At 41.1% G+C, this 24,684-nt stretch overlaps 3 protein-coding genes and 3 long non-coding RNA genes across 9 annotated transcripts; 3 read left to right on the top strand and 3 right to left on the bottom strand.

The window, feature by feature from the left end:
• Positions 1 to 2,469: 2,469 nt before the first annotated feature.
• Positions 2,470 to 3,311, bottom strand: LOC135345100 (uncharacterized). Its single transcript, XM_064542451.1, has 3 exons — positions 3,068 to 3,311; positions 2,918 to 3,019; positions 2,470 to 2,845 (listed from the first exon to the last, which is right to left on the bottom strand). The coding sequence occupies exons 1-3, from the start codon at positions 3,309 to 3,311 to the stop codon at positions 2,553 to 2,555; spliced, it is 639 nt and encodes a 212-aa protein (XP_064398521.1). The 3' UTR covers positions 2,470 to 2,552.
• Positions 3,312 to 4,388: 1,077 nt separating this feature from the next.
• Positions 4,389 to 5,744, top strand: LOC135345099 (uncharacterized). The gene is made up of 3 exons (XR_010397639.1): positions 4,389 to 4,665; positions 4,834 to 4,956; positions 5,543 to 5,744. It is a non-coding gene; the product is annotated as an uncharacterized LOC135345099 (long non-coding RNA).
• A 1,544-nt stretch (positions 5,745 to 7,288) lies between these two features.
• On the top strand, positions 7,289 to 8,256 carry LOC135345098 (uncharacterized). Its single transcript, XR_010397638.1, has 2 exons — positions 7,289 to 7,888; positions 7,940 to 8,256. It is a non-coding gene; the product is annotated as an uncharacterized LOC135345098 (long non-coding RNA).
• Positions 8,257 to 10,283: 2,027 nt separating this feature from the next.
• Positions 10,284 to 24,551, bottom strand: LOC135345078 (RNA cytosine-C(5)-methyltransferase NSUN2-like). 2 transcript variants are annotated; one of them, XM_064542429.1, is made up of 21 exons: positions 24,341 to 24,551; positions 24,076 to 24,198; positions 23,569 to 23,762; positions 23,093 to 23,198; positions 22,967 to 23,038; positions 22,651 to 22,741; positions 22,083 to 22,219; positions 21,807 to 21,865; positions 21,051 to 21,125; positions 20,862 to 20,992; positions 20,606 to 20,679; positions 20,386 to 20,507; positions 20,025 to 20,339; positions 19,824 to 19,913; positions 18,771 to 18,906; positions 11,880 to 11,957; positions 11,459 to 11,597; positions 11,255 to 11,330; positions 10,861 to 11,036; positions 10,501 to 10,678; positions 10,284 to 10,464 (listed from the first exon to the last, which is right to left on the bottom strand). In XM_064542429.1, the coding sequence occupies exons 1-21, from the start codon at positions 24,389 to 24,391 to the stop codon at positions 10,428 to 10,430; spliced, it is 2,460 nt and encodes an 819-aa protein (XP_064398499.1). In that variant the 5' UTR covers positions 24,392 to 24,551; the 3' UTR covers positions 10,284 to 10,427. The 2 variants fall into 2 exon arrangements, with proteins under 2 accessions (XP_064398499.1, XP_064398498.1); XM_064542428.1 differs by having other exon boundaries at positions 10,284 to 10,678.
• LOC135345079 (uncharacterized) lies at positions 12,766 to 16,395 on the top strand. 2 transcript variants are annotated; one of them, XM_064542430.1, is made up of 15 exons: positions 12,766 to 13,072; positions 13,130 to 13,272; positions 13,331 to 13,434; positions 13,487 to 13,590; positions 13,646 to 13,755; positions 13,815 to 13,888; positions 13,960 to 14,228; positions 14,282 to 14,374; positions 14,426 to 14,526; positions 14,594 to 14,746; positions 14,799 to 14,918; positions 14,982 to 15,139; positions 15,208 to 15,323; positions 15,400 to 15,473; positions 15,690 to 16,395. In XM_064542430.1, the coding sequence occupies exons 1-13, from the start codon at positions 12,766 to 12,768 to the stop codon at positions 15,320 to 15,322; spliced, it is 1,851 nt and encodes a 616-aa protein (XP_064398500.1). In that variant the 3' UTR covers position 15,323; positions 15,400 to 15,473; positions 15,690 to 16,395. The 2 variants fall into 2 exon arrangements, with proteins under 2 accessions (XP_064398500.1, XP_064398501.1); XM_064542431.1 differs by lacking the exons at positions 15,400 to 15,473; positions 15,690 to 16,395 and having other exon boundaries at positions 15,208 to 15,324.
• LOC135345097 (uncharacterized) lies at positions 15,318 to 16,222 on the bottom strand. Of its 2 annotated transcripts, XR_010397637.1 has the most exons (5): positions 16,092 to 16,222; positions 15,992 to 16,032; positions 15,865 to 15,921; positions 15,529 to 15,812; positions 15,318 to 15,464 (listed from the first exon to the last, which is right to left on the bottom strand). It is a non-coding gene; the product is annotated as an uncharacterized LOC135345097 (long non-coding RNA). The 2 variants fall into 2 exon arrangements; XR_010397636.1 differs by having other exon boundaries at positions 15,865 to 16,032.
• Positions 24,552 to 24,684: the final 133 nt, after the last annotated feature.

The following is a 24,684-nucleotide window of genomic DNA, read 5'->3' as shown; positions in this document are numbered from 1 at the left end:
AGCCATACTTCTCTGAGACTCCAGGATTCTTTACTGTGATCCTAATCCACAGTGCATATATCTATATAGTACCACTACCTGTTCTCAAATGTTTCAGCATGCCTCCAGTCTGGTTTAGTTTTATTGCTCCTGAGTTGCTGTGCAAGTCATACATGATAACAACATCACTATATGCACTGCATTATATTTCTGGTTTCTTTTTAATCATGTCACCAGCCGAGGGTTTGCACTTTAGTGCTCTAGTTTGTTTGTTTGTTTGTTTGTGACGGGGTTTTCTACTCACCTGGATGCCATAGCGCTGCGTTTGCAGCATAGATAGCCTTCACACAACAATATCTTGATTTAAATAGTGGCAGATTTTGATGTTAAAGTTTCTTTGTCGAATAAAAGCGAGCAAAAGCTAAACTTGCCCGTTGGCAGCTGCTAACTACACGTGGCCTTTATTCGAGATACCCCTATGTTACATTGTGATTTTTCCACATGGGTTACTTACAGCTGACGTGATCCTGTACCAGAAACAATGGAACAGGGTCACTAAAGTAGAAAGCTAGAATTACTACCTCTGCTGACTAGGTATTTGCAGCTGAAGTGATCCCGTAACATGAATAAGGGCCAAGAAAGTAGAATTGTGACTAGTTGTTGTTGACTGACTCTGGATCCTATACTCTAGCCTGGAAGGAGCCATACTTCTCTTAGTCTAAGACTCCAGGCTTCTTTGCTGTGATCCCAGTCCACAGTGCTAGTGCATGTCTCATGTGACATACTCAATGTTTCAGCATCCCTACAGTCTGGTTTAGTTTTATTGCTCTTGAGTTGCTGTGCTAGTCATACATGCTACATGCACTGCATTATCACTCTTCTGGTTTCTTTATTATCATGTCACCAGCCGAGGGTTTGCACTTTAGTGCTCTAGTTTGTTTGTTTGTTTGTTTGTGACAGGTGAATCTACTCACCTGGATGCCACAGCAGGGGCGTAGCCAGGATTTGAGATAGGGGGGTGCTTATTACCAATGGGGGTGGGGGCACTCCCTCAGAAAATTTTTGTTGTTACATGCTCTGAGATTGATTCTAACGCAATCTGGCTAAAGAAATGAGGGTACTGCTACTTTGAGGGTACTGGTGGTTAAGCCACATCTTCATTTGAAGATGTCCTATAAAATGCATTGTTTTGAGTTGTGACAATTAAATCATGCAGCTGCTAACCAGGTTCTGCTTGTGAATTAGCAGGACAGGGTGGCAAGCCACTTGCAGTTGCAGTGCTGCTCTGTGAACTGGGCTCAACGGAAAAATACTCATGATGATGATGGTGATAGCTGCTGAACATTAACAGTCTGCAACTCTGTGGGGGACCTTGGTCTGCTCAGCACGTGGCTTTGCGCATGTGCACTGACTGGAATGAATATTTGGAGGTGGAGCTATATAGATAGTTAGAGGTGGAGTTTTGAGTTGAGAGCTCTAGAGTTACTCTCGATCTCATATCAGCTAGCTAGTTAGTAAAATGAACTTGTGGAGCAGAGTCTGAGGCCAGAGGGGGGTGCTGGAGCACCCTCTGCCCCCCTCTGGCTACGCCACTGCACAGCACTGCGTTTACAGCATGGATAGCCTTCATACAACAAGTTATTAATTTTAATAGTGGCAGAATTTCATGTTAAACCTTCGTTGTCAAATAAAAACGAGCAAAAGCTAAGAAGCTTATGACTGGGTCTGCTTACCTGGATGCTCTAGCACTGCGTTTACAGCATGGGTAGCCTCCACACAACAAGTCAGTACTTCTAATAGTGGCAGCTTTGGGTGTTAAAGCTTCGTTGTCTAATAAAAGCGAGCAAAATGTAGCTTGAACAGAACTTGCACATGCGTTACTTATAACTGAAGTGATCCTGTACCAGGTCCAGAAACAATGGAACAGGGTCACTAACGTAGAAAGCTGTATATACCAGGAACAATATTGGAACAGGGTCACTAAAGCAGAAAGCTTGCTTTAGCTGACTGGGATCCATGCAGGACCTGGAGCCATACTTCTCTGAGACTCCATGCTTGTTTGCTGTGATCCTAATCCACAGTGCATATATTTATAGTACTACTACCTGTTCTCAAATGTTTCAGCATGCCTCCCAGTCTGGTTTAGTTTTATTGCTCCTGAGTTGCTGTGCAAGTCATGCATGATGATGATAACAACATCACTATATGCACTGCATTATATCAGTCTTCTGGTTTCTTTATAATCATGTCACCAGCCGAGGGTTTGCACTTTAGTGCTCTAGTTTTGATTAGCACAAGTCATGTATTAATTGTGGGCATATACATAGTCCATATTAGGAAAGTGTTGTATAAACAAACAAATTCCTTATCTGTATGCTCTGGACAACTGTTGTGCAAACCACTGTATAGTGTCCCTCATCCCTCGGGCTAAAGCCCTCGAGCTTTGGGACACTATAACACATAGTACATTAACACAATATTTTAGTACATGATAATTATGTGAACTTATGTTATCATACGCATTATTATTTTATTGTTATATGACTGTATGATTAATGTTTGATGTTTAAAAGTTAGTAGTCGTACTGTGAGTCAGGGTTAAATGGTTGCGATGATGGTGGATAATACTGTGATGGTCCTGGTTGCCGTATCAGTTGTCCAAGCATTTGAATCATGTTGAGTTGGTGCGTCTGTTCCTCCTTTCTTCTTGTTTCCGCTAACTTTCTCTCTCTCTCCCATCTTTCCTCCTCTCTTTTGTCAAACCTTTCCTCTGCTTCTCTCTGGTAGCCCAGAAATGTCTCCAGCTGCTTCTCCATAGCCTTTTCGGTTTTGCTTTTCTTGCTTTTCTTTGTTGGTGGGGGAGTACCTGTTTTTGGGTGTGTATAGATAATTATTATTGAACATTTTGTATTTACTTGTATGTTTTCTATTAACTCACAATCATCTATTTTCCTATTTCCAGAGGTACTGGGCTCTCCCTCAGTATCGGCCACATCATCCGCACTCTCCACTGGAGACTGTGGCTGGATCTGACTGCCATCTGTGTTAAAAAGAAAGTTAAGTATACAATTATAACATTATATTGTACCGTCTGTATCCTCCACGACCTCATCCACCCTTTCCTCCACCTCAGAGCTGGTGTCAACGAGGAAAGATGGAGCGGAGGCTGGTCGGTGCTCCAGAATCCTATCCAGCTCGTCATAAAACTTGCATGTTTTCCTACTTTCCCCTGTCTTATTGTTACCGTCCTTTACTTTTTTGTAGTTTGTTTTTAAGTTCTTAATTTTTACCCTACATTGAATCCAGTCTCTTTCGTATCCTTTTTTCTTCATTTCTTTTGATATTTTTTCGTAAATCAGTTTATTTCTTACAGCTCCATCAAGTTGCTGCTGCAAGTCAGTAGCTCCCCAGATAGCTATTACTGCTTTTATCTCAATATGTTCCTCTGTTCATTCTTCTCTCTTATACCACTTCTTATACCACAAATGAATTCTTTGCATTCCTTTGCGCTTGCAGTTGTTTGTCTAAACCACATTGATCCGGCTTCAAACCACATCAGGTAGGCGGTTTACGTAAGCCGGTTTTGATAGCGCATTTATAGTGCGTATACAGCAACTAGAGATACTGTAAATGTTTGACCGGGATACATGGTTTTATCAACAAATTGAGTTCCACAAATCTTTGAATTGTTCTCACAAAAGCAAATATGTTTAGGAAAAGAAGTCACATAGGATTGATCGAATGTATTAAACTAGACCTCGTTAATAGTAATGCGCTTTACAATGCGCATTAGATGCTGCGTGTAAACAGGGCTATAGATACCTCATGCCCATGTTCTAACTATAACTTAGCCAACCCACCTTTGGAGGTGGTTCAGATTGTGTCAGAAGCGGTTTAGCTGTGAGTAAGCACAAAGGGCTAATTCTGAGGTGTGCTGTACATGGTGAGTAAGCACAAAGGGCTAATTCTGAGGTGTGCTGTACATGTTCGTGGGTGTTTCTAGAGTAAGCCTGTAGCTCCTATCAGTCCAATGTTTGCGCAAATGCAATTAGTGGTCATTTTACTACGCCCTGATTCCACCCGGTGCCCAAAATCACTACTGAAACTTCCGTAGTTACCTTAATGAATATCATAATAATTATCCTGTAGCCAGCCATTAGATGGGATTAGATGTCGTGTAGATAATTGTCGAGGTCCAAGAAACAGCGTTCACTGTTGTATTTTGGCTTCATCCATAGATATGAATAATGCTTCCATATCTGCATATCTGCATTTGGATACATGCACCATAAAGAACTTGGCTACGAATTCTCAATCAACCGCGCCAATCATCTACAAATATGTACAGTCAAGTCGCCAGTGTCACACTTCCGCAAAATTTATCAGCCTAGCAGGAAGTGTGCTACAATTAGAAAGTAAGTAAGTAAACAAATGCAGGGCTGGTTTATGTCAGCTTGAGTTTTGTACTTCAGAGGTTCTTACTGCTATTCAGAAACACAGTTACAGATAGATTAGTTTACAGGCTTCTATATCAGCCAATATTTGCAGCACAAGCGCGTTGTTAGTGACTGAAATTTAGCAAAGAGTTCAAGACAAAATGGCGGATGGAAGCTACATCAGCAGAAAGATAGTTAAATATTTCTGAAACTAAAAGATGGACACAAACGAAAATCGGTAATACTAAAGGCAAGTTATTTTAGTATAATACCATGATAGTTTCTAGTTGTATAGACTTGGAAGACAAAAATGGCCCCAACCTTTATGTGTTATGAATATGTTATAGTATTAATATGGCTAGAAGTAATAGGTCTGTCCTTATTAAAAACTAATATTCATTCTCTCTGCTAAACACAGACTCCATTATCGAGTCTGTACTGTCATGATGGTCATCTTCTGTTTTGGAATCTGAGTTTTCTGTTTCAATAGAGTCATCTTCATCATCTCCACTGTGGGAATCAACTGGGCCATCCTTTGTTGGTAAGTTTTTACACGAAATGAACCGGCATCCATGCACACATGCCCTAGACCCTTTAATGCACTTAAATCTACAAGTGCTACATCCGGTTTTGCTTGCAGCCTGCCAGTACATAGTTCAGTCTGTCTTGTACTTTCGCAATTGGATATCAAGTTGTTGCAATAGCTATCTATGGTGGTACGAAAGCTCTAAAAGCATATACTACAATTTTTAACGGTTTCGTTTGGGAGCCAATGAGGCTTAAATAGCGGATTGTTTTTATTTCTGGATTGTTTTTATTTCTTGGAAAGTTGTTTAGCACATGCATAGCAAATGCATTGTTTATGCTTGTAATGCTAAGCCATAAGTTGTGTTTATGAATGTAGCAAGCCGTCACTGTTGCAGGCGCCTGCAACAGTGACGGCTTGCGAGTCTACATTCACCTGTTTATGAATGCCTGCAACTCACTGTCCATTGCACCAAAGTGCTTGTACTTTCCTGAACACCATGGTGCATAGTGTACACACCGGCCACAATCGAATCACCATCGTGAAAATTACTTACCGTGAAGAGTATAATATACACTTCTGTTTCTCTCCCCAATTGCAGATATTCACCAAGAAAGAGAAAAAAAGAAAAGAAGACCCCTACACTCTTATTATGTATGCACAATATCTCGTTACTATGAATTTTTTTCTATTTTAATAGGATCATAACTGTTAAAAGGAGCATTGGACACAAACAATATGTTGTATACCTTTAGTACTGAACATTTACACATCAAAAATACCTTTCAAGTGTATGTAAAGTGCTCAAGACAAAAACGGCCCCAAGCCAAAGTTATGCTTAGAATGAAACTGTGTTTATCCAACTTCAACCACAATTTTTCTTGTTTGGTTAATTTGCAGCCCCACGTGGCTGGCTACAGCTGACACTACATGTTTGCTGAGCATGTACAGTTTGCAGAAGCAGCCCCACCCGTAAAGTTTTGCAAGAGCAGCTTTTGTGCAGGAGGTAGTAAACAACCCTCCGTAAATCCCCGTAAAATCTTGTATACTATACATTGAAATTATTGCATTTCACGGCAGATAAACTTTTACAGTCAACGTGGACATGACGACATCAGGTACACTGGCGACTTTGATGTAATATAAACCAAGCAAAACACTAAGCTATGGTCATTTATTTGTGATTAGGAGAACTTTTGTGAATATGTATCCAGCCTCACTATTAGAAGCAACTCTAACTCTGCTGCTCCTGCTAGTAGCTCTCCACTGCTGCTATAAGCTAGTGACTGCAGCTCAGAATGCTTGGCAAGCTATACATGCAGAAGATCAGAATCCCTTGATACCACTTGATGCTGGAGCCCCCCTTGAGCAACCTGTGCAGGAGACAGGTGCACCTATTGGTCATGGACTGTTTCAGGCAAGGATTACAGTTGGTGATAGTTATACAGGAGTTAGGCCTGTACAAGAGACACAACAAGCTTTCCTGCTAGGAGATGCCTTGCAGCAATCAGTTGATGGACTTGGTATTGCTCAGGAGTCACTGTACCAGAGGAACTTTCCTGCAGCAATGGTGGCAGGTCTGCGGATTTAAATTTAAGGTGAGTGGTTATATTGATGAATTTAGAATTACGAGCCGCTGCTACAACTCTTGCCTTCAAAATTCACACAGAGCTGTGTGTGGGTGGTGGCCACACATTTTGAAGCCTTCACATACAGCACAGTACAGCAGTAATTGAATTATAGCATGAGTAACTTTATACTCTGAAGCATTCCCTCACCTCAACCTCCTGTAATTGCTTCTCTTTGCAAGATTTGTGGCAGTGGCTCATATTGTATTATTTACGTAAATAGAAAAGTTAGTCCATTTTTTGTTTGTTAATGTTGTTGCCTTTACATTCCCAGGTTCCTGTTCAGAGTGGGAATTATCGATGAACTTTAAAAGCTTACAAATTAAGCAACTGTGACTCTGCTGCTGTGTGTGCATCGTTTTATTGATGTATTTTTGTTTTATAGCTGTACATTATTAATTTGTTGAATCAGGTTTACCTGTATGGCGAAAATAATGTGTTTTGAATATCTTCTCAGAGTAAACTCTTATTACAGTATTATAATACATGTAGCGGGTAATTAGCAAGCTGACCTTCAACATTTTTTCCCTGCCATGGTTTACCGGAACGCATTCAATGCAGTGGAGGCAACGAAGTCAAACGAATTTTTACTCACGAAAATCACTGCGTTCAAGATAAACGAATTTTTTACCCAACAAGTGGTTACCGTATAGAATCCATGGACTCCATGAATCAGCTGTGGGGATCAATAAAAATATGTACTACATGTATTATAATAGCCTCGATCCCAGGCCGAGTTTTCGCTTTTATAACGGTTAGGCGAACAACTGGGCCTGGTACTAGTTGTCTGCGCATGCGTCAATCGTTCGTCAGATTCTGACGAATGGATATTCTCGTTCACTTTTGTGACATTTATATTCGTGTACTATCGTGTACTAGAAGTCAGTTCCCGTTTTATCAGTATTGGAATCGATTGGAATGGCTCTTAGCTGAAGCTTCTCTCTTCTCTGAAGCTTATTCTGAAGACTGAACAACAAGGGAAGAGGTATAAAGCTTTGTCAAGCTTGTTAAGGTCAGATATTTTTGTGTGGGCCCTATGGCCGGCTATGCTATCAAGTCTTGTTCATGTTTGGCAAGAATGTAGGTAGACTATAGTTTCATCATTAATATGGTGGATCAAGTGAAGAGTGTGAGCTAGAGAACTTGGTGCTGCCATCATCAGCTCGTCGACAATGACACTATAACCGAGAAATTTAATATGTATAGATCTACACGTATTTAAAATGTCTACTTCTCTGTACAGGAGCAATGGCTAATATCCAGCTATCCCAACAGTGCTCCTCTTGGCTATACTAACGGACGAGACTGGACAGTTTGAGGTAAGGGTTTAACCGTCTTTGGTTTCTTTTAATATTGTCCTATACTCACAGACACAGGACTGGAGTATGACCTGCTCATTCGAGCGTTGCTGGGTAGCTCAGAGACATCAAGAGAATCTACGTTTTCTCAAGCAATGAGTTACGAGTTGGGGCCTAGAATCAGAGAAGTCCAGCAGCCTGCTAAATCTTTTTGAAACGTAATTTGAAGGCATTCAATCATCCTGAAGTTGCCCTGGGTCACTGTAATTGTGCTGCAGCACAACTGGCAACTCCCCAGGCCTTTGTGAAGCAGCTCCCTATGTGCATCTTTTGTGTACTCACTCTGTGCATTTTCTGTGTACAAATTTCTATTATTGATTTATTAAATATTTTTGCCGACCACAAATATACAATGAAAATTTGACGCATGCGCAGACAACTAGTACCAGGCCCAGTTGTTCGCCTAACCGTTATAAAAGCGAAAACTCGGCCTGGGATCGAGGCTAGTATTATAACAATAATTATGACAGCTCAGGAAACTTTGTGTCATAATTATTGTTATAATACATGTAGTACATATTTTTATTGATCCCCACAGCTGATTCATGGAGTCCATGGATTCTATCCGACTATAAAAACATTTGCAATGTGAAAAATTGCTAGGATTGGCCAGGGGAACCACAAAAAAGCGTGGAAACAAGAAATCAGACGAGAGCATAACTCCAATCCGTTACAACGTCAATCACATGTACTGGTAGTTTTCCCATGTTTTCCCAGCCAATATGCCACGCAATTTTTACTGGTGGAGTGATGACCAATCCCTATATATTTATCCATTTTGGAATGTGCGGGCACATAATCATGATGATTTGTGATGAATTGATGTTCCTAATACATGCAGTGTTGAGCACAGGTATACACACAGTCCATCCATGCGTAGTATAACATGCATGCACGGACCGTACTGGTGACCTGCATGGAATGATGTGGTGGATCTGGAACACAGTCTATTATTTAATATACTATGTATTGTACATGTTCATGACGTTGTAACGGATTGGAGTTATGCTCTCGTCTGATTTCTTGTTTCCACGCTTTTTTGTGGTTCCCCTGGCCAATCCTAGCAATTTTTCACATTGCAAATGTTTTTATAGTCGGATTCCCTTTCTTTTTCAGTATAGTTTACGTATCATGACATGCATAAGTGGAACGTCAAGAGGCAGTACAGAAGTTCAAGAAGAGAAGACAGGACTAATCAGATATCTTCTCGAATATCTCTGGACTAATAATTATAGTAATGAGTAATAATTATTGCTTGATATGTTGAATTTGTATCAGTATTAAATGACAGCAATTTTAAGAGCATGATATCTAGCCAGTGCATATAGCATGCCTGTCAGAGAAAGGGAGCTAGAGCTGAACAGTGTGATTAAAAGCAACACCTCAGGCTCTGGAAAAGCACTGCTGCACTGATTCAAGTTAGGCGCACGGTTTATTAGCCACGCCTATCTATTATTAATTGGCCACAACGCAATTGCTGTGAGTCATTAAAGATGGCGGAATTGTCTAGGTAAGAGAAATAGAGGCTGAGAGGTCATCTGCCTCGTGGAAGCAATCGCAAATCTGAAGAAGCGCTTTGTAACCCAGGTTGTAGTCGTTTGGAAACCCTGTGCAGAATGTCCTGGAGATGGCTGTACTTGGAGCAAATGCTGGGCAAGAAACTTACTTACTTACTCACTTACTTACTTACTTAGTCAGTCAGACAAAGAGCGGTGAAATGTCGAAATAGTGCAATTTTTAAAATGACAATATTCATTCATCAAAATGTTCATGGATTATGAAATGAGAGATACAAAGAGAGAAAAGGCTAAATAAACTATCTGTCTAGCCAGTTCCTTGATGTGGCCTTTCCCTGCAGAGATAGAACAGTTTGAACATGAGTCAAAATAATTGAAATATTGCTAAACACGGACAAACCCACTGCCAATCCTATGTAAAACCTACTGGTTTTACTAATACGGTAACCACTTGTTGGGTAAAAAATTCGTTTATCGCGAAATTTTCGAGGCACTTATATTTCGTGGATTGGCCTCTAAAAGCATGTAGAAAGAGAAGTCCAAATAATATAAGGGTTCAACATTAATTTTATTCCCATAATAATTTATACTAATTCTCCTCTTCACAGGTAAGGTACGACGATGAACTGAAGTGTGTCGTGTGCGAGCCCATAGAAATGACTCAAGAGTTCCGCAAGTTTGACCTTTCATCACCATGGGAACAGTTCCCACTACATAGACACACACTGGAGGCAGCTGGCAGCGAACATACCGAGTGACACTTTATAATATTATATATTATAGTGTAGGAAAACTCTAAAGCTCTTAGACTAATCGTGTTTATGTTGGTATTTAATAAATTGAAAGATACAATAATTTATGTCAATAGTTTTCATGTCATGATTTATGAAAAAAGATTTCTAATAAGTATAGAAAATAAAATAAATTGCAAGATGTATCTACTAGTGATATTCACATAGAACTGAGACACACTGGTAGTAATATCAGTCAGTTATCTCAGTCTCCATTCCAGTCTCCATTCCAGTCCTCACTCTTGTCTCCATTCCAGTATCCATTTCAGTCGTATCCACTCCAGTATCTACTCTAGTATCCATTCCAGGAGGCCCATTCTCCCTCTCACAGCCATCGCCAGAGTCACCATCTTGTTTTGAGATGCTTGACTTGTCATCCAGGGGCTTCCCCTCACTGGGGGGGTGCTCCATTTCTGTGTGTGTCAGATCATCTTCTTCTGTATCTGTAGTGAAATACAATTATCAGATAAGACTGAGAAAGTGGACATAATAACAGAAACACTGGGAACAGTAGGAACAGCTCTTCAACAGTCTAAATGCTGATTTAGAATATTTCGTGAAAATTTACATGAAACTGGTCATCACAAGTATTGTTAGAAATTGTATTTATAAGTCATTCCCTTACCCTCATTGACTCCGCCCACTCTAGAGGCTGGGGTCACACACTCGAGGGACTGGTTCTCCTGAGGCTCCTCCCCCAACATAGACAGGAAGTGATAGCGATAGACCTTGTCTACAAAGAGTCGCACTGACTTGCCAGCACGCCACCCACTCAGACTCATGGGGCACGTCAGAACAAACCTGTGTGTGTGTGTGGGTGTGGGGTTGACTGATAGCTGGAACACTAGCACACTCCACATAAAGACAGGAATAAAACATTTCTGTTACTTACAACGTACAAGTAGAAAAATAACATAGGTTACATATATTATAACGGGGGAAAAGGCAACAGGTACTAATTAAGATATAATAATATGTAATGGAGGTCTTCTAGTACAAGGGCGTACTATTGCACTCACTTGTCACTGTCTGAGCAGGTGGCTACAGCATCTGTTGCTGGGGGAGGGGAGTACTTGAACAATACTGGACCCAGATCTGCACACAATGTCGTTGTCAAGACTACGTATGTATAACAACAGGAATACATAAGCCACAGTTATAGAAATCCAATGATACGTCTCTATACACTACACACACCCACACACACACACACACACGCCCACCTAGTAGCTCGAGTGCGTCCTGGGCGAGCTGTGACAGTTCAGTGGTGAGGGGGTTGGGCTGAGAGAGGACCATCACCAGATCACTCTGTGTCATCGGGACACTACGGGAGGTCACGTACGGCAGGATAGATTCTACCCCCTGCATAGGTAGGAGGTGCACAATCATAATAACATCATAATTATACCGTATAGCAGGTAATTTTCAAGAGCTAATAATCTTTTATTTTCGTGGATTTTACCAAGCCGCGAAAATATCTATTCAATGTACAAGTCGGCTAACAAAACTGCTATTCTCGAAAAAATTATACACGAAATTCACAAAAATGGCCAATCTTCAAAAAATTATACCCTCAAAATTACTCGCTATACGGTATGCTAGTTTCAACTAGTTTAGTACGTAGCGTTTGTTCCTTAAACGTACCTCTTGACATATTCTGAAGGTACATGATGTTCTCTGATGGTCGTATCTTGAGAGCAGTCTTATACCAATGTTGATGATCTGCAAATAGTTTTAAGCCATGGAGTATAATTATGTATCACAATACTTTGAGCACCCTAACATGTACAGTACAAGATTAGTAAGTACAGTGTTGATGTTGAATGCATGAATGAAAATGATACCCCATTGTTGTTAGCTGAACGAAGTGGTAATACACATGTTTTGGATGCTTTAGTCAAAGAATTTAAAAGCAGCTGTCATGTCCGAGGATACAATGGTTGTACTCTCCTTCACTATGCATGCTGTAGTGGCCATATAGAACTGATAGACAAACTGGTGATGGAATATGGCCTCGATCTCACTGATAGAAATATTTCTATATTATTTTGTTCATAGACTACTAGGCTTTTCAAGAGTGCTATCATAAAGTATCCATTCTGTAGGTATCTATGAGTGAGACTAATAGGAGTGCCTGACAATATCTATAGTATATAATCGCATGGAGATGTGTGACTGAGCACCTTTTTGGTTTAATTCCCTCCAGCTTATTGTATAGATTCAATTTGCTCATACCTGTATACGTTCAGATGTTCAATGAGATTCTGCTATATACATTTAGTTGTAATAAAAGTGCAAGCTGGGCTTAGAATGGTTTTGCCATTAAACGAGCATGCTGACTATAAAAGGGGCGTGCCCTGGGCACTCGAGGCGGAAATGATTAAATATGGCCGCGTGCGGTAAACTCTCTGGCCTCCTTTTGCTTCACTGCTTGCTTCATGCACACATGGTTTTACTTTGATACGCCCCTTATAGCCTGCATGTAGCACCTTGGCTCACGAGATACTTTGTTCAAAAAAGAGCAAAAAAAATGGCTGAAAGATGTGACAACTCTCGTTCTCTACCCAAGAAGAAGCGTGCTAGGCATGGTTTTCGGCACCAAATGGAGCTGAATTTCGATACTGAAGATGCAAAGCAGGCTTTTGTAGCTAGGATAGATAGGGCAAAGCGTTCTCTTGCTGCTACAGCTAGAGGCTCATTGCCCTTGGACAGCAGAGAGCTTATTTCTGTTTTGTTGGACAAGTTGGAGCAGGAGCAGGAGCAGGCAGGTGCTGTTCCTGAGAGAGAAGACCTACAATCTGATAAATCCAAAGTCTTCCCAATGTTGGAGAATTCAGGTTTGTGTGTGTCAATAGCTTTGATAAGTTTGTATAAAGACGTTACTTCTTGTTCAGGAATATTTACTGGCAATACTGACGCTAGTGATGAACAGTTGTTCGTGTGTGAACTGAAGACTTTGTTCTGTCTTTTCACTGGCCTATCCCAAGCATGTGACCAGTGCCAATCTTATTGTCGTAGGCCGACCAATTTTCGCCAGGTATTTCTGATCCGATAGACCCAATACATGATGTATGCAATATAATATTGTTTTTCAGAACGGGCATGTTGTCCGATTTGAATTCAAGTGTGGAAAATGTGGAAAGCGACAGTGGTGGGCTAGCTCGCGAACACTCGGTGGACGATACCTTGTCAATCAAAAGTGAGTAATTCCATACGTTTTCAAGATTAACTTGGAATTCTATTTATTGCAGGATCGTCCATGGTTTTACTTGTGCTGGAGTTCTCCCAAGCCAGTACCTTCACTTTAGTAGTCATGCTGGCTTGGGAAAAGTTAGTTCATGGTATATTTCGTCAAGTAAGTGTACATGTATGTTATAACTGTACTCTTACAAAACACTGTGACGTTACAGTGTACAAGAAAGGTGGATACTTAGACGTCGTGAACGCTTGTGCCAAGGCATCCATGTTGAGAGCGATTGACGAAGTGAAGGCATTACCTGGTTACTCGCAGGACGGTGAGGTAATTAATTCTTATGTGCTAGTTTTGTTTTTGTTTTTCAGTAATGACTTTATCAATAGTGGGTAATAACAGATGCTCGCCACGACTCAACAGCAAATGCTTATCACACGACTGTTCCCTGCCTCTCGGGAAGGTAAACTAATTATTTTCATTATCTACAAGTGTGCTGCTGTCGTTTATCATATGAAAATTATCTTTTTCTAGTACGAAAAGAATTGTTGGGTGTTCGACTGTTTCCAGGAAAGAACACATCTGTGCTCAGACTCGAGAAGTAGCGTGTACTAAGATAGTTCTTCCGGAAGTCATAGATAAAGTTATTTTCAGGCATCAACATTATGAGGTTGTGTTTATTTTTTGTGGATATTATGTCTCAGGTCTCAATATTGTTGAAGTAGCACATGATAATCAGCCTGTAGTCAAGAGATTTGTCACTGATGATCTCAACCTTACAAACTCGTACGACACATGGCATGGTAAGTGTGTAGAATCTCAAATCTCAATTATTACTGTGTCCGCGTATTTTCAGGCACTAAGAATGTAGCGAAGAATATGAAGAAAGTAGCAATTGGGACCAAAAAGGCTCAAGGAAAGACGTGGTTTCCAGAGTTATCTGACAAACGTAAGCTTTGATTATATAAGTGCTCAGTAACATAAAAATATTCGTCAATAGGTAAAAGTACGAAAGTTCACTTGTACTACTGTATGAAGAACTGTGAGCAGTCAGCAGACAATCTAAGAAAGAACATTCTGAATATCGTTAAACATTATCAGGTGAGTGTGTGTGATAACAAGTTGTCCGTACTCTGTACACCAATAACATTTATAATCGTGTTCTCAGAACGAGCACTCAGATTGTAACGAAGCGTCACCCTGTAAGCGTCCAGGGTACAAGCCCACGAAGATAAAACTAGAGGATCCTCTTGCAATCGAGTCATTCACGTCAGCACTAAAAGACACCCTTATTTACAAGAATGCCGAATCATATTGTCGAGTGAGGTTTTTTTCTAATTATTATTAAAATTCCTATGATGTTGTTTTTACAGTGTCGAGACACATTCTGGGTGGAGTCTTTCAATCACCAGCTGCTCACATACATCTCAAAACGTGTACACTTCGGGGAAGCTACATTCAACATGAGAATGGACCTTGCTATTATGGACTGGGTACGTTATGCTGGCTAATATAATGTATGTGTGACTGTACATTCATTCATTTGTTTACTTCAGAACGAGAATGTACGTAGAGAGTGTACAAGTGAACGACTGGTTCAGGACATGAGAAGACCGGATCGTAGGACTCCCATGAGAGTGCTGAAGGAAAAATCGTTCAACTTTGCCGGAGAAATATGGGAGAATTACGAGCAGCAGAGAAAAGTTGACCTCAGGTACTGCATATAATGTGCAATCTACATAATTTATTACATATAATCTTGCTACATGTATATATGTGCAGTGAGTTTGTAGAGGACGTGCAACCTGAGCAATCAGATGAGCCAGTAGATGAAAACGAGGACCTATTAAACGATGGTGTACATGTACTTGACGAAGATCTTTATGAAGACATATAAAGTAAGTACGTATCCGTGCACATTTTGACTAGCCAATCAGCATTTTACATGGCATTTTACATAATTAAACAATAAAGGAAGTAGAAGACTGGAAGTCTGTGTATGGAACTCCATCTGGATTCGGAAATCGTTCACGCACCTCCTGGAAAAGGTATATAGCAATTGATCGTACTTGCACTGTAAAGTGGGCATCATTTAAAACTTACTCTCAATACACAGTCAGGCATCACATCCCTCTTGTCATGTGCACTGGTTTTGGTCACTTTATATGCCATATATAGAGGGTGATTCCATACCCCCAACTGACCTAGCAGCGTCCAATACTTGCGGTATAGTTTGAAGCGCTTCACCATATTCCTCAAATTAGGTGCAGCACTTCCAATCAGCCAGCTGGGTGGTCTGGCTCTGACACACGGTGACAGGTGGCAGTACGGGCAGGGACCCTCTCCGTTCAAGACCGGAGGATCAACGTGATCATACCCTCCGGGACCTAAGGAAAGTACCACTCATTTTATTCATATGTACAGGTTAGTGACATTCACCTTTCTTAGGCCTCGAAGGACCAGCTTCACCCCCAACTGTCCTTACTCGAGAAACACCTGTGCAAAAGATAAGTGATCGTCATCCATATCACGTGATAATTATTGAAATTAATTCCTCTAGAATTACCTCTCTTTGGCCTCTTCACTGGAGGGGGAGCAGCTTCACCACTGATGGTAGTTTAATTGTATTTGAAATAATCATTCTAATATTTACTTTCCAGTGTTACCTTCGGATGGCGCCGAATCAATTTCGTCAAGAGTGACGTCGGGAAACAGCGCAAGCAACTTCTGGAACTCCTCCAGAAAGTGCATGCACTGGAGGATGCTGGCTGTACCGTACCTGAAGCTGAATAGATGTACATTTTATCTTCTTTCTTATTTATGTAATGGGCTTCTGTGGTACCTTGAGTCTTGCTTGTTCTGTATAAGTAGCCATTATGTGTTTTTTGTTTGCTTGTGTTAAAAAAAAACCACGTGCATGTATCCCCACCCTGGTATAAAATGCGCATGCTTGTTTTAGAGCTGTCTAAATCGTTTGAAAGGGCTATGAAGCGGGAAAAGAAACGAGAGCTGTTTACAGATATTTGAATGTTGGAGCTGGGGTCAAAGGTCTGCCCAGGGCACGGGCCTTTTGTACCGCAACAGGCGGAAGTGAATCTAAACATTAACCGCGCGCGCCTTATAAAGCCAACATGCTCGTTTAACACAATAGAATGGTTTTTGCTACAAAGGAAGTTGTTTTAGATCCCGGTATTTATTTGGCGTCATCCATAGATATGAACAATGATTCCATATCTGCATATCTGCATATGGACTCATGCACCATAAAAAACTTGGCTACGAATTCACACGTACATTCCTCTGCCAAGCATGCCAAACACATAAAATATGTACAATGTAAGCAGTGTATATATAAACCAAGCAAACACTAAGCTATAGTCATTTATTTGTGATTAGGAGAACTTTTGTAAATAATGTATCCAGCCTCACTATTAGAAGCAACTCTAACTCTGCTGCTCCTGCTAGTAGCTCTCCACTGCTATAAGCTAGTGACTGCAGCTCAGAATGCTTTGCATGCTATACATGTACATGCAGAAGATCAGAATCCCTTGATGCCACTTGATGCTGGAGTCCCCCTTGAGCAACCTGTGCAGGAGACAGGTGCACCTATTGGTCATGGACTGTTTCAGGCTAGGACTACAGTTGGTGATAGTTATCCAGGAGTAAGGCCTGTACAAGAGACACAACAAGCATTTCTGATAGAAGATGCCTTGCAGCAATCAGTTGGTGGACTTGGTACTGCTCAAGAGTCACTGTACCAGAGGAACCTTCCTGCAGCAATGGTGGCAGGTCTGCGGATTTAAATTTAAGGTGAGTGGTTGTATTGATGAATTTAGAATTACGAGCCGCTGGCACAAATCTTGCAAAGAAGCCTTACTGCCACAACTCTTGCAAAGTAGCCGCCTTCAAAATTCACACAGAGTGTGGTTGGCCACACATTTTGAAGCCTTCACATACAGTACAGTACAGCAGTAATTGAATTATAGCATGAGTAACTTTATACTCTGAAGCATTCCCTCACCTTGACCTCCTGAAAACCTCTGTATTTGCTTCTCTTTGCATGATTTGTGGCAGTGGCTCATATTGTATTATTTACATAAATAGAAAAGTTAGTGTTTGTTAATTTGTTGTCTTTACATTCCCAGGTTCCTGTTCAGAGTTGGAATTATCGATGAACTTTAAAAGCTTACAAATTAAGCAACTGTGACTCTGCTGCTGTGTGTGTATCGTTTTATTGATGTATTTTTGTTTTAATTTTTTATAGCGGTCTGGCTCTCTGGTGGGGTAGGACAGAGCTGTACATTATTATCAGGTTTACCATTTACCTGTATGGTAAATTTGAATATCTTCTCAGAGTAAAAACTCTTATTACAGTATTATAATAGCAGGTAACTATAGAACTGATAGCGAGTAATTTTGTAGGGTAAACAATTCGGTCCCAGCGAGTAATTTGTAGGGTAAACAATTCGGTCCCGCTGTATGTAATTTTGTAGGGTAAACAATTCGGTCCCAGCGAGTAATTTGTAGGGTAAACAATTCGGTCCCGCTGTATGTCAGCCTGGTGTCCTACTTTTAACACTCCAGCACTCTAGGCCTGCTTTGCTGCGATCCAAATAACAGTAGGTCTACCAGAGTGCATGTCAAGTGCCTTAATTATTTGTATAATATTTTAGGACACACATACACGCCCCACACAAGCACTTCCTTTTAATTACATTCTCAGGGTGAAATTACCAGACACAAAACAAAATGATTATATAGTCTCTTTCTGCTGACTCTGCTGTGATCCTATAGTCCTAGTGACTGTCTGACCATGCACCACTACCGTTTTCAAAGCCTAATTGTCATAGCGTTCAAATAGTTTAGGTACCGGTTACCTATACAGAATCAAGATCAGTGTAACTGGTTGAGCACAAATCATAATTATTATCTTATACAGGGCTGCATCCAGGATTTTGGATCAAAGTCATTGTATACTGATAGCGAGTAATTTTGTAGGGTAAAAAATTCGAATAAACCAATTGTTTACCCTACAAAATTAAAAAAAGTACTCTAACTACCCACGCGCGCCTCGGGTAAGACTAGAGTTAAGTACTCTAACTATGATACATCATACAGCTCCAGAGGAGGTCCGACAGGCGCGATGCAGCTCAAGCAATTAGCCTCAGCAAAAACATACGACGTGGGCGGGCTCTTAGGTTAACAACATGATAGGCTGGCAAATTTTGTGAGATTAAGGATTGAAATATAACCATCACTTCAACAATTCTGGGCACATGACTGCAGTGTGATCCACTCCTAGTGACTACAGTACACCACACACGCACGCACACACACACACACACCTTAACAACATGTTCGTTCCTGATGGTGAGCTCCTTCACGAGTTTAGAAGAGAGATAAATGTTACGTCTCTTACCACCGACACTTCTGGTGAGCAATTGGTCGAACGGGAAGCTCTCAGGGAGGCCATAGTAAGGTCTGTGGGGAGGGGGAGGCCATCAATAACACAGTGTACACGTTTAGACACACTGTCTAATCAACATGTCGTTTCTCCCTTTAATTTGTCTAATCAACATGTACAGTTATGTCTGTAGTTCTCCCTTTAATCAACATGTACAGTAGTTTCTCCCTTTAATCAACATGTACAGTAGTTTCTCCCTTTAATCAACATGTACAGTAGTTTCTCCCTCTAATTTGTCTAATCATAGATAGAGTAGAGAGGGATTGGAAACGGAAGTGATTCACGTGATGTTTTACAATGAAGTCTACGTAGTGGCTCTGGGACCATCCGTGTATCTCCTCATAACTCCCGCAAAATCCCGGGAAACTTATTGTGTCCAAAGCATACATCTCAGAGCTACCCCCATTACTGAATCACATGCCCCCTGATAGTAGGTATCAATTAGAAACATAATCTCGATTGTCGTGAAGTAGCTAGAGGTACACACAGCGCTTTTTCATGCTTGTGTTCCTATAGTACTGTACCTTTGATATAGCTAAGGCTTTGTAACTAAATAGTGTCCTGTGTCCCAAATGGCCTCAAGTATTAGAGAAAGTTGATGTTTAGCAGCAGAACTGCTTGTGGACTTCTTACAGAGAGCAAAACAATTCTCATGAATTATTCATGTTTAGCCCTCGTGTTAAAAAGTAAGCCTCGATTAAAACCGCGGAGATACACGGATGGTACTTTGAGGGTACTTCCGTTTCCAATCCCTCTTCTACTCTATCTATGGTCTAATCAACATGTCATGTGAAGGTGTGACTTTAATAGGCCACCCTACAAAATAGATTAAATTTACTTTGCACAGACTCACGTACAGCATAGCAAGAAACACTTGGACAGACCTAATAACAGACAAATTCCTCAGACTCCACCCATACACCCGCCCACTCACGCTACGGTCTGTTGCACATCGCTGTCCCTGGGTAGGAAGACAAATGGGTCTTCCTTGTAACCATGACTCCTCCGCTGTTGGAATGCTGGCCTGCAGTCACACAAACACGTACACACATAAAAAATGTCCGAAAACACAATTATAGTCTACATGTGCATTTTTCTGATTTACGGGACTTTTTAGGTTTTCTAACTCACTCACTTTCCTAATACGGATTTCGATGGTCGCTCGTCTTCTTCTTTTTCTTTCTTTTCTGCCTCGTCTTGAGGCGTACTACTAGTATCCTGACTGACTCCTTCAGTATCCTGAGAAGGATTACTAACTTCAGCAGAAGTATCCTGAGGATCAGTAGCAATATAAGGAATGGGTGTTTGAGAATCCAGTACAACTTTTTCAGATTCCGGATCCGCTTCAGTAGTCGTTTTTCGCTGTTTTTGCCATGGCAACCACTCGGTCTTTTCCAGTACTGCAATAAAGAATCCACCAGTGTTCTGATGATGAGGGAGTACTCGCATGCTGTATGGGTCATGTGATTATCATGTGATCCTGTATTACTACTGACCATTTGGGTAGTTGTGTGTGAAGGGGGTCTGTGGGGGGTGGTGGGAACAATGTGGGGGGTAGTTGTGACGACTCAGGTAGCTCGGAGACTGATGAGTACCATTCTCCTTTCTTGCTCATTATCTGTGTGTGTGTGTGGGTGTGTGTGTGTGGGTGTATGTGCTGTGTACATGTGTGTGTGGGGAGGGGCATATCTATAACTGCACTCTATCGGTTACTACCTTCCATGAGGTGAGTCCAGGTATCCTCTTTAGTCCAGGCAGGCACTCAGTGCAATCCACTAACTGGACAAAACCTTCAGAGAAACATTAATATGCATAAAACAGAGTCTTCTTGAAAAAAGGCATGGGCTGTAATGATAGGGTGCAAAATGGACTTGTTTTGATCAGCTGTTAGAGGTTTACATCACATGACATGCTTACAACGTACGAATATGACATATTTGTTAAAATATTGCGTCTGTGTGCTATACTCTACCTTTGCAGAGCGAGAGCATGGTTGCTATGACAGCCTCGTTTTCGACAGGGTTGAGGGAACAGGTGGAGTAGACCAGACGACCACCGGGGGCCAGTAACTCAAGACCACGAGTCAGAATACGCAACTGCAGTCTGCACGGTTAAGCCGGCTGGTTGAGACAAACTGTCATGTGATAGTCATGTGACTCACTTGTGTAGGGATAGTCCAACTGATGGATTCCACTCCCTCCAGATGATGGGGTTTTTACGCAATGTACCATCACCACTGCAAAACAAAGGCTACAAAATAATCACGATAATCACCAGTACAATTTACTACAGTATGACTGTGTTCTTTACTAGGTGATGATATAATCATAATTATGAGGACAATTTTGTCAAGGGAACTGGCTCTATTATTAATAGTTGTACGTACATTACATACACTGGCATCTGAACGAGCTCCTTCTAAGCTTTCAAAAATTAATATTTGAATTTGGACCATCAGAACTCTAGTTACAGAGGCGATTACTCTAGCTAGTACTTTAATTCAAAATGAAGGGGACCTATAGCTAGCGTTAAATAGAGCATCTTTGAACAGCCATATAAAGTCATGGCTGCTGTCAAGTCGTACAAGAAAGCTATTGAGTTAGGCATCACTGCTAAAGACAAGCTGGCAGCGTGTACTAGCCTGGGAAATCTTTACCAGAGTTTGGGAGATAACCAAAATGCTATGAAGCAGTATGAAGAAACTATCCAATTGGCTAAAGAGCTAAATGATTTTGTGTACCTCGGCTGGGCCCACGGAAATATGGGCAATGCAACTTTAGTTCCATTGGTCCAATAATGTTAATTTTATGATTTTCTGAAAGCTTAGAGAAAGGCCTTTCAGATTACAAATTAAACTTATTTTGAGCCAGTTTTGACAAAATTATAGCTGCCTGGGATTGAACATACCAAGACTCACCTACAGGGCACATCACACAGTACTCTGTCATAGAACAATGGATGCCTCACGTCCTCTTCCTGCATGTAGGGGAGACAACTTCTGTATCATTCTCAACTGATGGAGTGTGTACTTACTATACACACAAGTTATGGCCTATCAAAGATCAGCACTGACAACCCAGCAACTATCAGTGTGTGTGTGTGTGTGTGTGTGTGTGTGTGTGTGTGTGTGTGTGTGTGTGTGTGTGTGTGTGTGTGTGTGTGTGTGTGCGTGCGTGCGTGCGTGTGTGCTTACATCGTGATAGTAGAACATTGGGAAGACTGAAGCGTCGTGATTGGTGACGATGAAACACGGACTGTTGAGCCTCTTGGCTTGGTGGATGAGCATGTAGCAACGCTTGTTGTCAGCATCGTTGGCTATCACCACACCAGCTGCAAGGGGGCGGGGCATGGTGACCATGATAACCCCATCAACAACTAGCGTATCACAAACTATAGACACATTATCTACAAGTATAGAAAATACAAAATGTGAGCAAATATAAAATACATGTACGTATCAATAGTAGAGTTTGTGTGACCCGGGCTCTATAGCACTGCCGTGTTGTGGGCTGGGCTAATTATTATGGGTCAATAATAATCTACCTCCAGTCATAACCAGTTCTGAGATGGGCACACAAAAACTTGTACTGTTAAAACAGCCACAGGAGGTACACAGTCATAAACGTGTAAGAAGATATTGAATCAAGAAAAAAAGATGTACATGTGATGCGTGAAAAAGTTGGTCTAAATGCATACACAGCAAGTTTGGTTGGATGTGTACATGTATAACAGACTATCATCCCCCCCCCACACACACACACCTGGTATGGTTGACTCTTGACTGTCCTCAGCATGAAGAGCCTCTATCAGCTGTGCTGTCTTAGAGCCTGGGGCAGCACACATGTCCAACACCTGTACAGCACGATACAATATCAGGAACGATATAATATTATACATATAGTTTAAACAGGCCAAATTCCTACGATTTGGTTGGGCCATGGCTTTTCTCAGAGAATAGAACTTTTTCTATCTCTGGGTAATAACTGATTTAAACAAAATGCATTTATAATTGCGCTGGTACACTATCGAAACTCAAGTTACGACGACTCAAAGTTAGTGATTTAATTTCTTACGCACCTTGTGGTGTGGTCTGACATCAAGCAACAGAGGTGGGATCATGCTCACTGCCTCTTGACGACTGATGTTGCCCTGGAAACAGGTTACATAGTGACAATACCTTAGCGGTATCGGAACCAGTCTCACCTGCTCGTTTTCTTTGACGAGGAAGGAATGGAATTTGGACATGAGAGGTGATTTTCGAATGAACTTGCGAGTGAGCGGCACATGCCATGCAAAGTTGTTGGGGTACCTGAGAGAAATATAAATTTGGGCAGCATATTTTTTTAACATAGAACACAGTTGCTGCATGTATTGTAACAACTTATTACAGCTTGAAAAATCAGTGCAAAATTGCTCCAAATACTCCCAAATACAGACAACAGTAGCCCAATCCCAGTTAACCTGGCTACACACTGAGTGTTAAGCTAGTGTAGCATCTTCGAACAGACATAACTTAGCATCCACTGAAGGCCAATAAAGTGGCAATTCTTGCAGGCTTGCATGATACCGCGACTACATGTAGTTAAAAGGATCAGTAGTATCTAGTGAAGCATCTTTGAAAGGCCATAACTTACATGTATATGAAGTACTACAAGATATCACCATGACACAGTACGTACCAAGCGAGTGGTTTTGGTGGAGGAACCTTCTCTCCCTCTACCACCATCTCTGCCAACTCTCCGAAATACCTCCGCTGTAGACACGTGAGCACATGCTCGGCCATTAGTCTTGTCCCGGTGATCCTGAAGGTGGCGGGTAGTGGCTCTCTCATTGTGGTAATGAACTCATCCCATTCGTCTATAAAACCAAGGCCCTGCAAATGGAGTAACAACATATACCATAGATTACATGTACCGTATAATTATAGTTATGGTATTATATTAATTAACACAGTGGAACCACTCTTAATGGTCACCAATGAAGAAAGACCAATTACGATACAAAGGCCAGGCACCCAGGTCGCACATAATCAGAATAGTTGTGTAAAAAGCACTCACTCAACAATCTGTACTACAGCCAGAAATGCGTTTACAAAATACCGTTATAAAGGTATGCTACTCAAAATGTTTTTCTACTTAAATTTTTTTGCCAGTTGTACAATGTGTGTCACTCGCCCACTCAATCACCTGGTAGTATTTCACAAAGAGTTCGTTTTCTTTGACAATATCCCTGTAACCAGCGCCCCGGGAATCATCGCCCTCTCTCTCTTTCTTGCCTCCATCCTTCCTCTTCTTATTTTGACGTTTCCTCTATAATAAGAGAATTAACTGATGCACATAAAAAATTAATACCCTAGAGATCTAAAAAAAAGTTCTTTTATCCATATTATAAAAGCACATCGGTGTGTGTGTGTGTGTGTGTGTACGTGTGACAAATTTCATCATGATCTACCTTCCAATCTGCTTTTATGTAGTCAGATTTTATCTTCTTCTTGGGTGGCATGTTTGATCTGCTGTTAGAGTACCGCTACTTGTAGACCATCTGCAATGTAGAGCCGGCCAGTAATGTGACTTTCTTTAGCTATAATTATTTTTATTGTAGTTAAATTGTGCCATGTGGCTAGCTAAGGCCACGAGGTAGAAAGAGGGGTGGGGCTGGTGGTTTTTCATTAGGGTCTTCCCCTATAAAGAGGGGTGTGGCATCCATAAGTTAATAATATTCATAGCTTTACTCATTGGGTCTTAGTCGTCGAGATTAAGCCGCGGGTTGAGATGAAGCATCATGTACCTCCTGCT

This window comes from Halichondria panicea, chromosome 12, assembly GCF_963675165.1.
Source record: "Halichondria panicea chromosome 12, odHalPani1.1, whole genome shotgun sequence".
In the NCBI taxonomy this organism is placed as follows: Eukaryota; Metazoa; Porifera; class Demospongiae; order Suberitida; family Halichondriidae; genus Halichondria; species Halichondria panicea.
Note: the sequence above shows the minus strand (reverse complement) of the source record. Positions and strands in the feature narration are given on the sequence as shown.